At 39.1% G+C, this 14,535-nt stretch overlaps 1 protein-coding gene across 16 annotated transcripts in view; it reads left to right on the forward strand.

The window, feature by feature from the left end:
- The window catches only part of ZNF461 (zinc finger protein 461), a 53,014-nt gene that overhangs the window by 367 nt on the left and 38,112 nt on the right, over positions 1-14,535 (forward strand). For 9 of the 16 annotated variants that reach the window (XM_072748274.1, XM_072748392.1, XM_072748454.1 and 6 more), the window contains exon 2: positions 13,953-14,045. In XM_072748274.1, the coding sequence (XP_072604375.1) occupies positions 14,008-14,045 (38 nt within the window). In that variant the 5' untranslated portion in view covers positions 13,953-14,007. Of the gene's footprint in view, positions 1-6,035; positions 6,090-13,952; positions 14,046-14,535 lie in introns of all 16 variants that reach the window. The other 7 variants (XM_072749008.1, XM_072748335.1, XM_072749214.1 and 4 more) reach the window with 1 other exon arrangement.

A 14,535-nucleotide genomic window follows, 5' to 3' on the forward strand; every position in this document is an offset into this window, starting at 1 on the left:
GATATTGTGAGTGACCAGTTGGCTGCGATGCGAGGCACGTGACACTGTGGGGTAGAACCTAGTTGTTACCTATAGTGATCGAAGAGGCTTTTAATTCTCTGACCGGTACGTGTTTGGTTGTGTATTGAGACAGAGCGTCATTTCTTCAGTTCTGGGCTTAACGTCGAGACTGGGGGGTCTGTTGAGAGTATATCCGTGCTTGTGAAGACTGCAGTGCCTGTGTTAACCAGAGTTCCCCTGCACTGAAGCATGGCCTGAGCTGCCTTGTCAGTGCACAACCAGCCCCCCCCCCCCCCCCCCGCCAGCGCCTAGTTTCGTGCTTAATACAGTGGGGGTATCAGTGAAGATGGTGTTGCCTACCTAGGGACCAATTTTAGGTTCTATCCTACCCACCCCAGCAGCAGAGAAATGGTCACCAATAGGAAGTCAGATATTTGAGTTACATACAAGCAAAGAAGCACAAATTCATTCATTTGGAATGAATTTTAGAATTGGAAGAATCGCTTCGGCAGAGTCCTAGGAAGACCTTTGGAGATACATTAGGAGTAGGATTCCTTCCTCAGAGTATCTCCCTTGGGAGCTGGGGTCAAGTTCCACATTTTAGAACCACATCAACCCCAAAGCTGTCTTCGCAGGAAACTTGCTGTGAACTTAGAGAAAGTTTCAGCCCTGGAGGTCAGTGACCCTGGTATTCCCTTTGACACTAAAAAGAAGTAGCAGTACTTCTCATCTCCCTTTCACTTCTGAGTATGTGTCTGGTATATAGCAAGAGGCCGTGTGTTGAAGAATTTCTTCCAATTTTGGTAGGCTGTGCTCTAAGAAGGTCTGGTGTCTGATGATTCCCTCCCCTTCCCCTTGTAGTGCTCTTCCCTGAGAGAAGGGCCCTGAATAAAGGACAACATTACAGGGCATATCTGAAACCAAGCTCAAGGTCAGGGGTTTTGTTGGTGTTGTTCTCTTTTTGTTTTTCAGAAAAGGGAGTAATTGTTCTTTTCCTGAAATAGTTAGGTTACTATTAGTCAGGGCTAATAGTACTTTGTGATGTACTTTGACTATTAGCATGTTGTGGATGTGACCTAGTGAGACTTTCCAAACAAAGCCTTAGGAGGTCTTGCAGCTTTTGCTCTTTTCCTCTTCCTGCCCTGAGAGCATCAAGCTGAAGGTTATGACTAGCTTGCCTGAAGACAAAAGATCATTTGGAGCCAGAAGCCCCGCTGACTTTCAGCAACAGCTGCCAGATATTTCTTCTTAGACCATCCACCCCCTACCAAGCCACTGGCTGCTGTCAAATGAGTGGCATCATTAGAACCTCTCAGCCAAGCCAAGCCCAAATTGCCAACCCCAGAATAATGAGCTAATGAATGTTTTTTTGTGTTAAGCCACAAACTTTTGGGGTGATTACATAGTGGTAGATAACTGAAACACATTTTTCCACTTTCTAGACTTTTAATCTATCACTCCATATTGATATAATGGTATTGATCAACCTGTTTTGTAAAGTGATTTCTCTACTGGTATTGTATCTTGAATTTTTTCTATATTCTTATTTTCTACAGCTTTGCATTTGTTTATCTTGGTATTCCTTTACATGGATATTTTATAATTTATTTAACTATTAACTTTGCTGTGCAATTCCTTCTTACTGTCCAGCTTCCTATGTCTTCACCAACTTTACATTTCTTTCCAGAAACTTATCAGGACATGGGTTCCTGTCATTTCAGGGATATGTAGACTTGGGAATGTGGTACTGACTTCTGCTGAGTGGAGTACAGATGACTCACCCCACTCAGAGAAATTTGTTCAAGGGTGTGATATAGGATCTATATACATTTATTAAACTAATCAACTGGGACTCTGTGATTACAAAACTCTTTTCTATTTTCCAATTCAAAATCTGCATTCTGAAGCCATCTTACTTTCTTCACTGTGACTCTTTAGGGTACTTAGCTAATTTTCTGAAGGACTGATATTAATTTTCCTGGAGGTAGAAATGGGCATCTCTTCTGTGTTTTCTAAACTGTCATCTTCCTGATCCTTCAGATTACTTTCTCAACTTCTGCCTCATCATCAAAGGAATGGTCTGAATTTCTGCATAGCCACATCAGGCCTAAATCCCATTTCTTCTCCTACTTGCAGGGTTTAGTATTAATTAATTTCCAAGGCAGATGTGATTTCCTTGTTGGAGAAATGATTGGTGGGGAGACTGGCAATAAGAGATCTGAGCCTAGGTGAGGGGCAACCAGCAAGAGGAATCTTGTGTACCAAAATCTTAGGTTTCAAGATTTAAGATTGTTAAAGTAGTAGAATCTGAAAGGTTTATATCTATGAAGAAACTTCAGGCCACTTAAAGCTAGAATTCAAACACTACAGCACTATACTCTATGTTTCAATCTCTATTATTTCTTCTGCTTTCAAAGAGGGAGGGATTAGTTCTATTATTTTTTCTTACTGTAAAATTACTGTAAAATTCTTAATTCAGAAGTTCAGAAAATACAGAAAAGCTTAAAGTTCATTTAGTAAGAGCTTTTTCTTTTTTTAAGATTTATTTATTTATTTATTTATTTATTTATTTATTTATTTATTTATTCATGAGAGACACAGAGAGAGAGAGAGAGGCAGAGACACAGGCAGAGGGAGAAGCAGGCTCCAAGCAGGGAGCCTGACATGGGAACCGTTCCTGGGTCTCTAGGACCACACCCTGGGCTAAAGGCAGCGCTAAACCGCTGCCCACAAAGTTCATTTAGAAACAGCTTCTTTGGGGCCCCTGGGTGGCTTAGCTAGTTAAGTGCCTTCTGCTCAGGCCCTGCTGAGTGGAGAGTCTACTTTTCCCTCACCTTCAGCCCCTCCCCCTGCTTATGCACACGTGAGTGCACGCAAATGTGCTCTCTTTCTCAAATAAAATCTTTAAAAAAAAAAAAAAGCTTCTTTGAACATTTTATTCCAAATCATTTCATCTGTTTCTCTGTAAATTAACACATGGATATAGGCATATAGCATTTTTTCATTCAAAACAGTCATACTACAATACAAACTATTTTGTAATCTACCTTCATCTAACAAAATATAATGAACAGCTTTTCATGTCATCAAATTATAAACTGTCATAATGTTTTGACTACATTGTCTGGATATACTATCCAGACATTTCCCTATTGAAGGATATTTAACTTCTTTCTAGCTTTTCCCCATTATTGTATAGCATTTCATTGCACACTCCTTTTTGTGAACATGTGTAATTATATCTTAAAGTCTTAAACACTGTTGAGAATAAGACTTTCAAAGTTAAAACTGACTTATATACCTTCATCAATTGCCCTGCTTAAAGTTTCACTAATATACCATAAAGAGTGTCTATTCTAATATCAACAGTTCTTGAAATCTACCAATTTAGTGGAAGTTGTGTTTGTTTAAATGAATTACCTATGCTGAGGTTTCATTTAATGTAATAAAATCTGGGCTTCTGGGACAAAAACCAGAATTGAAAGAACTGGTTTTGTAGTTAGAGAAACGTGGATTCAAAACACAGACTCGCTTGGGAATCCCTGGGTGGCTCAGTGGCTTAGCGCCACCTTTAGGCCAGAGCCTGATCCTGGAAACCCGGGATCCAGTCCCACGTTGGGCTCCCAGCATGGAGCCTGCTTCTCCCTCTGCCTGTGTCTCTGCCTCTCTCTCTCTGTCTCTCATGAATAAATAAATAAAATCTTCAGCCTTTTGCTGAATATGTACAATTTCTCCTCCATTTTTTAAAGATTTTATAAATAAAATCTTCAGCCTTTTGCTGAATAGGTATGATTTCTCCTCCATTTTATTTTTTTTAAGATTTTATTTATTTATTTATGAGAGACACAGAGACAGAGACAGAGAGGCAGAGACACAGGCAGAGGGAGAAGCAGGCTCCATGCTTCCAGGATCAGGCTCTGGGCTAAAGGTGGCGCTAAACCACTGAGCCACTCGGGCTGCCCCTCTCCTCCATTTTAAATAAGACTTTAGTACAATGTAGGACACAGGTCTAAAATCATAGCTTAATGATTTGTTTTATAAACCCATACAATCACCATTTGATAAAGGTCAAATCTCAGAAGGCTCCTTAGCACAGAAGGCTCATGTCTCTTCCTTATCAGTATACCTCAAAGTTAACCATTATTTTGACCTCCATCACATTGAACTTTATAGAACTGGAATCATACAGTATGTACTTTTGTGTCTGGCCTCTTTTATCCAACATTGTATCCAAACAGTCATCCATGCTGTACACAGCAGTAGTTTGTAACTTAACATAGTATTGTACAGTATTATATTGTCTGAATGTACCATAACTTATTTATCCATTCTCTTGTTGCTGGAGTATTTGAGTTTCCAGTTTGGGGCCATTATGAGTAAAGCTACTGTGAACATTCTTGTCTCAGTCTTTGGCATGCATATGAAATCAACTGTTTGGGGTATGTACCCAAAAATAGAATTGCTTGGTTAGAAAATACACATTTAGGTTTAATAAATATTGCAATAGTGTTTGAAAGTGAATGTTCCATTTTATGCTCCCATGTGCAGTGTATGAGAATTCATTGCCTCACCTGATCAATATTATTGTCAGTCTTTTGACTTTTAGACATTCTCATGAGTGTGTAGTGGTACATTTATATTTAATTTGCATTCCCCTTATGACCAATGATGCTGCAAACATAAATTCCTATTGATAATAATTCCCTGATCCACAGAACAAGGAGTGAACAAAAATTGAAATGAAGTTTCACAATAAAAAAATTGCATAGCTTACCATACAACCCAGCCAAGTGTGATCTTGGTCATTTATTTATCTCAGAGAAATGAAAACATGGGTTTACAAAAAACACCTGTACATGAATGCTCATAGCAGCTTTATTTGTAATAACCAAAACCTGGAAATAAACCAAATGTCTTTTAATAGGTAAATGGTTAAACAAACTAGGGTGTATCTCTACCATGGAAAAACACTGGCAATAAAAAGGAATGGACCATTGAAATACACAATTTGGGTGGGTCTCAAGAGAATTATGCTAACTGAAAAAGAACCAATTTCATAAAAGTCATAATCTGTATGAATACATTATATAATATTCTTAAAATGCAAAACTATAGAGAAGGAGAACAGGTTAGAGGATACCAGGGATTGGGTGGAGAGGTGGCTGTGAATATAAAAGGGTAGCACAAGGGATCATTGGGTTAAAACTGTTCTGAATCATGATGGTAGTGGTTGTGACATGACTCTAAACATGATAAAAATGCATAGAACTAAATATACACATAGATACACAAATGGGTGCATGTAAAACTGGGCAAAATATATGAATAAGTTCTGTAGATTATATCAATATCATTACCTTGGTCATGATATTGCACTGTAATTTTATAAGAAATGGTCATTGAGGGAAGCTGGGAAGGTTATGTGGGATCTCTGTATTATTTCTTACAACTGCATGTAAATCTACAATGATCTCAAAATAAAAAATTAAAAATATAAGCACATAATTGGAACAAGTTTCCTGCTTTGCCATTTGGAAAAAATAAAATAAAAACTTCCCATACCTTACATTATCATACCACAAGAATAAACTCCAAAAGGTTAGGAGTGTAAATATAAGAAATGAAACCATATGGATCCTAGAAGAAAGCATCAGTGAATCCCTCTTTAACCTGGATGTAAGAAAGAACTTTCTTTTTTTTTTTTTTTAATTTTTATTTATTTATGATAGTCACAGAGAGAGAGAGACAGAGGCAGAGGGAGAAGCAGGCTCCATGCACCGGGAGCCCGACGTGGGATTCGATCCCGGGTCTCCAGGATCACGCCCTGGGCCAAAGGCAGGCGCCAAACCGCTGCGCCACCCAGGGATCCCAAGAAAGAACTTTCTAATTCAGAAAACATACAATTAAAGAAAAAGTTCAAAGATTTGACTACATTAGAAAAAAACAAAATCAAAAGACAACTTACAAATTAGGAAACAAATATTCACAAGATTCATCACAAATAAAGGGCTGATATTCCTGTATTTGTTTTCTAGGGCTTTCATAACAAAATACTACCAATTGGGTGGAAGCTGAAGTTCAAAATGAAGGTATTGGCAAATTACTTTCTCCTGAGGTCTCTCTGCTTGGCCTGAAGATGGCTGTCTTCTCACTGTGTCCTCATGTGGTCTTTTCTCTGTATGTATGCATCCCTGGTATGTCTCTCTGCATACCCTAATCTCTTCGTATATGGACACTAGTTGGATTGAATTAGGATATACCCTAACAGCCTCATTTTAACTTTTTAAAGGTCCTATCTCCAAATAAAGTCACATTCTAAAGTATGGTGCAAGGGATTAGGGCCTCAACGTTATGAATTCGGGTGGGGACAAAATTCAGTCCATAAGAATTCCTAATATTAAGAAAACCTCTTCATTTCACAGTATATACAAATATTGAATCATGTTGTACATCTGAAACTTACGTTAAATGTCAATTATACCTCAATTTAAAAAGAACTCTTAAAATTGAAATACCAAAAAATTTGACAGAAAAAAATGGCTAAAAGGAACAAACAATTCACAAAAAAATAAGTAAAAGTAACACTTAAATATATGAAAAGAGAAATGGAAATTAAAATGATAAGCCCATTTTTCACCTATCAGAATGGCAAAAATTCTAAATTTTAACAATATTCTGTTAAGTAAGACAGGGCATAATGGGCTGCATGGTGACTTCCAAAAAAGATATGTCTAGGTCCTAATCTCTGGAATTTATGAATGCTACCTTGGAAATTAATAATTAGTTAAATTAGATATAATTAAGGACCTTGAGATGAAGAGTTTATGTTGGATTGTCTGGGTGGACCCCAAATCCAATGACAAGTATCTTTGTAGGGGTGAGGCAGAGAAAGATTTGACAGTGGAAGAGGAGGCAATGTGACCATGGATGCAGAAATTGGAGTGATGGGGCCAAACAGGTCAAGCGATACCTACAGCCACCAGAATGTGGGAGCAAAAAACCAGATTCTTCCCTAGAGTCTTTAGAGGGAATCTGGCCCTGATGACTTTTTGATTTTGGACTTCTGGCCCCAGAACAATGAGAGAAAATAATTAGTTTGTGGTGATTTTTTACAGCAGCCACAGAAAATTAATACATAGGAGGTTAGGCAGTATCATATATTGCTAGGACAAGCCTTACATTGGGGCATACGACAGTATATTTAAAAACTACATTAAAACAAAAAAAACCAACTATCTATATTCAACCCTGAACAACACAGAGGTTATGGACACTTATCTTCTGTGCAGTTGAAAATCATGTATAACTTTTGACTCCCCCCAAAACTTAATACTAATTAATAGCCTGTTGACCAGAATCCTTACAATGAAAGTTACTGCCTTTAATTGGACCTGCACAGTACAAACTGCTGTTCAAGTATATATTTACCTGACATCCAATATTAGGAATTTACTCTGAAGATACACTTCCATCTTTTAAAAAAATCGAAGTTTTTTACATTACAATAGATGTTCTAGACCTTTACTTGTTGACATAGAAAAACATTCACGGGATCCCTGGGTGGCGCAGCGGTTTGGCGCCTGCCTTTGGTCCAGGGCGCGATCCTGGAGACCTGGGGTCGAATCCCACATCAGGCTCCCCATGCATGGAGCCTGCTTCTCCCTCTGCCTGTGTCTCTGCCTCTCTCTCTCTCTCTTTCTCTGTGTGACTATCATAAATAAAAATAAATAAATAAAAATAAAAATAAGTAAATAAAAAAAAAGAAAAACATTCACAGGTAAGAAAAGTAGCTTTCAGAATAGCTTCATGTAGCCAATTTTATTTTTGAAAGGAAAGTCTGTGTATACAAGGAGGGAATTTACAATAAATGTTCTTAGTGGGCTATTGTTATTTTAGGATTCCCTGTTTTCTGAATTTTATTTTATTTTATTATTTTTTTGTTTTCTGAATTTTAATGCTTTGTATATATTTCTTTTATATTCACAAAATCTATAAAGCTAATTTCTCTCAGGGATTTATAGAAGTAACTACAAACACAGTGACAGAATGGGGATGATGGTGATGTGTCTTTGGGAATTCAGGTTAAAGAGAGCTTCTCACACCTCTTAAGTTTTAGCTCTTCATACCAGCTGGGCTTTTTACAGGCAATGCCTTTTCTCTTTCTGGAGCCTATTTACTCACTGGTTTTTCCACCATTCAGGGCTGTCTCCTTTCTTCTAATAAGGAAATCACATCTGGCTTAGACATATACAATCCTATATATAGGAAATGAAATGAAACTTGTGACTGCTGAGGTGCTGCCAATCAGGGAAGAACAGAAGGGTTATGGGAAGATCAAGTCACCTTACGTTTCAAGTAAATGAAGCCCCAGTAACAACAAAATGCAGTTGTTTGTTTCCAATTATACAAATACCAAATCAGTTCTTCAAAGGCTCTCCTGAGATTCCTACTGAAGGAAGATACTTCCAATAGGCAGACTATAAATAATGAGCGAAAATATTCTTAATGGGCAAAACCAGGCTCCAACATCTCACCCTTGTAGTTACATCCTTCTGAAGCGGGTTCAGGCACTCGCTCTTCACCTGGGAGAACCTGATGGACATCTTCGAAAGTGACAGTCCTGCAAATGACAAAACATTCCAACTCCACAAACCCTAGCCCCATATGACCCTGGAAGAAAGGGGAAGGTGGGCCAGACGTGGGAGCTAGGCAGAACATAGAAGAATTTCTCTGGCACGGATTAGCTTTCTGAGTCCAGCAAGAATATACAAATTCAATAGATTTCAGAACTTCCTCACAATAAGGTATTAAGTGGTCACTAAAAATTAAATTGTAGACTAATAAAAAATATAGAAAAATTCATAATACACTGACAGTAGCTAAAGCAGGTTACTATACAACATGTACAACCATCCCATTTACTGAAAGGTACATATATATCATTATGGATAAAATGTCAAACATCAGCAATAGAAAGAAAAATATATGGATTTATACTTCTAAATGTTAACATTGTTGATTTCTAGTCTGTTATACTGATTTTTTGTCTTACGTATACTTCCATAATTTATATAAATTTAATTACACTTCCTATTCTTTACAAGAACCAAGAATGTCTTGAGTTTAGATTATGTTTTAAGAAATTTTATTAAAGGGAAGTTCTTCAAAAAATAGATGAAAAAAACCCTCTGTTGTGGGTCTTTATGTTAGATTTATAGTTCAGCATATTCTAAATATAGTGGACTTTGAATGATTTCTCTTATGTTCCCTTCTAATAAACTACTTGTTTCCAAGTATGGCTGTTCTGCCTAGAAAAGAGCTAAGAGGCTCCAACACTGTTCTAGTTGTTTTTATGTCTTTTGATGGAAGACTGTTTAATTCAGTTTGCCAGCATATAGTATAACACCTAGTGCTCATCTCATCATGTGCCCTCCTTAATGCCCTGTCACCCAGTCACCCTATTCCCCCACTCACCTCCCCTTCTGCAACCCTTTGTTTGGAAGAATTTATTTTGCTTCTGAAACTTTAGCAATAATGCCCTGTGGTAATCAGTGAGAGAATTACTGTGCTCATAGTTTCCCTTTAGATCCAACATCAAGAGAATCAAAACTATAGGGCATAAACTTGACTAAGGAAAATTCACAAAGATTTCCCGTGAATTCATAATAAGTTGGACATATTGCTATAGTTAGAATTCTTTCTTGTCAACTCCCATGGTTTATCATCTGTACTTCTCCAGAGGTTTTTGTCATGCTCTGCCTTTGACCTACTTTTATTTCCCCTGTTGGATTATGAACATCATAAAGGTAGCAGTTATATCTTAATTCATCTGTGTTTCTTCCAAGTACATAGGCACAGTTTCTTACATACTGTAGGCATATGCAATGTCTTATACAGAAATCCCATTTCTGGGATACTTTGTCTTAGGAAACAAGGATGTTCACTGAACAGTTCCTGATAATAAGGGCACCTGGGTGCTTCAGTTGGTTAAGCATCTGCCTGCAGTTCAGGTCATGAACTCAGGGTCCTGGGATCAAGCCCTGCATTTGACTCCCTGCTCAGCAGGGAGGGAGTCTGCTTCTCTCTCTCCCCTGCTCCTGTGTGCGCTCACATACTCTCTCTCTCTCTCAGATAAGTAATTAAAAAAAAAAGAATTCCTGATAATAATGGGTAAAAAAAATGTTTTGGAATAGACAATGTGTTAAATAAGATATGACAGACCACACTATTATCATTATGATTTGGGCCTCAATTTAATTGTCAAAGAGAGATACTCATCCGGAATGGCTTAGTAAAACACACCAGAAGGTACAGAGTTAGAAAATAGTAGAATCTGGTAGTTAAAGATTAAGGGCTTTGGAACTCAAATTCTAGTTCCATCTCTCAGGAAATCTGTGACATTTCACAACTTATTTCAGCCCTTGATACCTCACTTGCCTACATAGTTTACTGGGAATGGTAATACCTTCCTCACAGTTCTCCTGAGGATTAAATTAGTACATATATTGTATTAGAGTTCTCCAGAGAAACAGAAACAACAGGATGTATGTGTGTGTGTGTATTGAGAGAGAGAGAGAGAGAGAGAGAGAGAGAGAGAAGAGTGGTTAAGAAAGAGATTTTAAGGAATTGGCTCATGAGATTGTGCAAGTCTGTTAAATCTAAAATCTGTAGGTCAGGTCAGTATGTCACCCTGGGAACAGTTGCAGTTTGAGCCAAAAGCTCTGCTGCCAGAGTTCCTTTCTATCCTAGGAGAAGGCGGCCTTTAGTCTATCAAGGCCTTCAACTGACTGGATGAGGTTTACCCACATTCTGGAGGGTAATCTGCTCTAATTTAAATTAAATGTTAATCTCATTTAATAAACACCTTCACAGGGGACACCTGGGTTGCCCAGGGGTTGAGCGCCTGCTTTTGGCTCAGAGCATGATCCTGGAACCAGGGATCGAGTCCCACATCAGGCTCGCCACAGGGAGCCTGCTTCTCTCTCTGCATGTGTCTCTGCCTCTCTCTCTGTGTCTCTCATGAATAAATAAATAAAATCTTAAAAAAACAAAAAACAAAAAAAATTTCACAGAAACATTCAGAACGATATTTGGCTAAATATTTGAGCATAGTGGCCCAGCCAAGTTACATAAAATTAGGCATTATAAGTCCATCCCTTGTCTCCTTGGCACCTATATTCATCTCCCTAAACCATACTTAATATCTGAATAAAAACAATAACAAGGTCATACTTCCACTTAACATGACACAACTATCCTGCATAAAACAAAAAAATACACGAATCCTTTCCCCAGAGGAGGATGCAAAGTCTTGCATGTTTACTTTTCTCCCTTATATCCCACAAATTAAATATTATGATGTAAAGTTAATAGTACATACTGTAAATTCAATACATATTACATAACAGTATAAAAAAGGAGCAAAGATATTTATATACATACAAACACAACAAAATAAAGAAACACTCATGACAATTATAGTCCTAATTTCTGAACCTGATCACATGGTTGTTGTGGGCATTTATAACTACCTTCTTCTACCACCCATTCCATATTTCCTTTGCCCTCGGCAAGTTCCTAACTGGTCATGGTTATTTGGTGGGGTCACCCAAACATTCATTCTTGGGTGTCTGGCCCATGAATAATCCCGCCTTTATAGTTTGTAGTTTGCCATTCTCTTTAATCATAGGGTATGGTAATATTAAGAGACATCTCAAAGGATCTCCTATACTCCATATATACTCTTCCTTATCTCTGTTTTGGGGTAGCAGTCCAACTTCTCCTTGATAGTCAAAATCAGTAAACCCAACCAGCATACCTACTCCCCTCTTTGCGTTTTGATTCAGAGAGATGAGAAGCCCAAAGCAATTGGGTAGCAGGCTTAATTTATGGTTAAATGGAATCATTGTATCTCTTGGTGGAAGCATTCCTCCCTTTGGAACTTAAGACCTCTGTGCAGCAGAGCACAGGCTGTGGGGAGGGGAAGCAAGTATTTTGCTATTAGGTCACCAGGGGTAGTAGTGAGCGGTGTCACTCCCATTTCTACCTCTTGATTCCTAGCCTTATGAATCCTGACTGGGAGAAAGAGCACCAGAAAGTGGATGCTGATACCAGGGCATACACAGCCTTCTGTAGAACCATGCCCTAGCCCGGCAAGATACTGCTACCTAGATGGCATTGAGACTGAGTCTTCAAAACATCATTCCATTCTGCCAAGCCACCTGCTTCAAAATGGTGGGGAACTTGTTAAGACCAGTGAATTCCCTGAGGATGGATCCACCGCTGTGCTTCAATTACTGTGATATGAGTTCCCTGATCAGAAGTAATGCTGTTTAGAATACCATGATAGTGGATAAGGCATTCTGTAAATCCACTGATGGTAATTTTGGCAGATGCATTATGTACAGTATAGTCAAATCTGTATCCAGAGTGTCTGTTCTGATAAGGAAAAGAAAATACTGCTCCTTCCATAATGGAAGCAGTCCAATGTAATCAACCTGCCACCAAAGAATGGTGCTATATCGGAGAATCAGTGTTGGTCTCTGCTGCTGACAGACTGGGGATTCAGCAGTGACTGTAACTAGGTTGGCCTTAATGAGTGGACACTCGTGTTGCAGAACCCATGGATAACTGCCATCCCTGCCACCACGGCCACTTTGTTCAAGAAACCATTGGGTGGGATCCCTGGGTGGCGCAGCGGTTTGGCGCCTGCCTTTGGCCCAGGGCACGATCCTGGAGACCCGAGATCGAATCCCACGTCAGGCTCCCGGTGCATGGAGCCTGCTTCTCCCTCTGCCTGTGTCTCTGCCTCTCTCTCTTTCTCTCTGTATGACTATCATAAATAAATAAAATTAAAAAAAAAAAAAAAAAAAAAAGAACCCATTGGGTGATGACAAGAGTAGCTAAGGAAAGAAATCATACAGTGTCACAGACTGGGTCATTCTATACACCTTCTTAAAATCCTCCTCTGCTGAGCATTTAATATGGGACACAAATAGCTTCACTTTTACACATTAAGAGAGCTCTGTACCTCTTTTCTAGATTTCCTTCACATGAATTTGCCAATCACGTTCAAGTTCCTGACCACCCAGCCAAGCCACTGGCCATAGCCTGTGGATCAGTATGTAATTGCACATCTGATCATTTTTTCTTCCAAGCAACAACAACAACCAGGTGCACTGCTCAAAGCTCTGACCAGTAGGATTACTTGTGCCTTCAGGGCATACTTGGCTCAATCACTTATATACCACTTCGATTTTATGAGTGCTGTTCTACACACCCTACACACACCAAAGCCTTCTCTTGTTCTGGGCCCTATTAATGGTTTGTTGGGTCAGATTACACCCAGTTTATAATGGTAACTTGGTGGCCCATGGTTTAGTGTTTAGTCTCTAAGGCCCAGTAGCAGGCCAAAACTGTTTTTCAAAAAGTGAGTAGTTAACTACAGAGAATGGCAAGACTGCTTCAAAATCCTAAGGGCCTGAACTGTGACCCATGTATAGGGTCCTGTCAAAGGCTCCAGACAGCATCACTATCTGCCTCTGATATTTTTAAGATTTGAAAGAGAGAAAGAGACAGGGAGAGAGAGCACACAGGGAAGAGAGGGAGAAGCAGGCTCCCTACTGAGCAGGGATGCCAATGCAGGGGCTCAATCCAGGACCCTCAGATCATGACCTGAGTCCAAGGCAGATGTTTAACCAACTGAGCCACCCAGGTACCCCTGCCTCTGATATTTCAAACAACCTTGGATACAGGGCTTTATGGCCCAAGAGGCAAAGTGCTTGTATTTTTTGGACCTGCGGCAGAGTCAGAGCCTTCTCTTGTTCTGGGCCCTACTCAAAACTAGCAGCTTTTCACATCACTTGGTAAATGGGCTGAAATAACACACCCAAATGAAGAATAGATTGCCTCCAAAATCCAGAGGTTCATTAGGCTTTGTGCCTCTTTTTTAGTTGTGGGAGCCAGATGCAATGACTTATCCTTCATCCTTAGAAGGGATATCATGACATGCCACACACCACTGGACTCCTAGAAATTTCACTGAGGTAGGTAGACCTCTAACTTTTTGTTGGATTTATTTCCCAAACCTGACACATAGAAGTCTTATCAGTAAATCTAGAGTGGTTGCCATTTCTTGCTCACTAAGCCCAATGGCATAGTGTCATCAATGTATCTGACCAATGTGACATCTTGTGGAAGGGAAAGACAATTAAGATCCCTGTAACTAAATTATTATCACTGTAAACTAAATTATAGGGCTGAAGAGCTGTACCCCTGAGATAGAACACGGAAGGTATATTGTTCTTGCCAAGTGAAAACAGTTGTTTCTGGTTGTCTTTATTAACGGGGATGGGGGGGGAAATTGCTAGATCAGTAATCATATAGGAGGTACCAGGGAATGTGTTAATTTGCTTAACTGATGAAATCACATGTGGTAAAACAGCTGCAGTTGGAGTCAACAACCAGCTTATGATAACCCATTGTCATTCACCAAGATTTCTCTATCTGCAGAGGCCAAATAGGCAAGTTGAATGG

This window comes from Vulpes vulpes, chromosome 1 (assembly GCF_048418805.1).
Source record: "Vulpes vulpes isolate BD-2025 chromosome 1, VulVul3, whole genome shotgun sequence".
Classification (NCBI taxonomy): Eukaryota; Metazoa; Chordata; class Mammalia; order Carnivora; family Canidae; genus Vulpes; species Vulpes vulpes.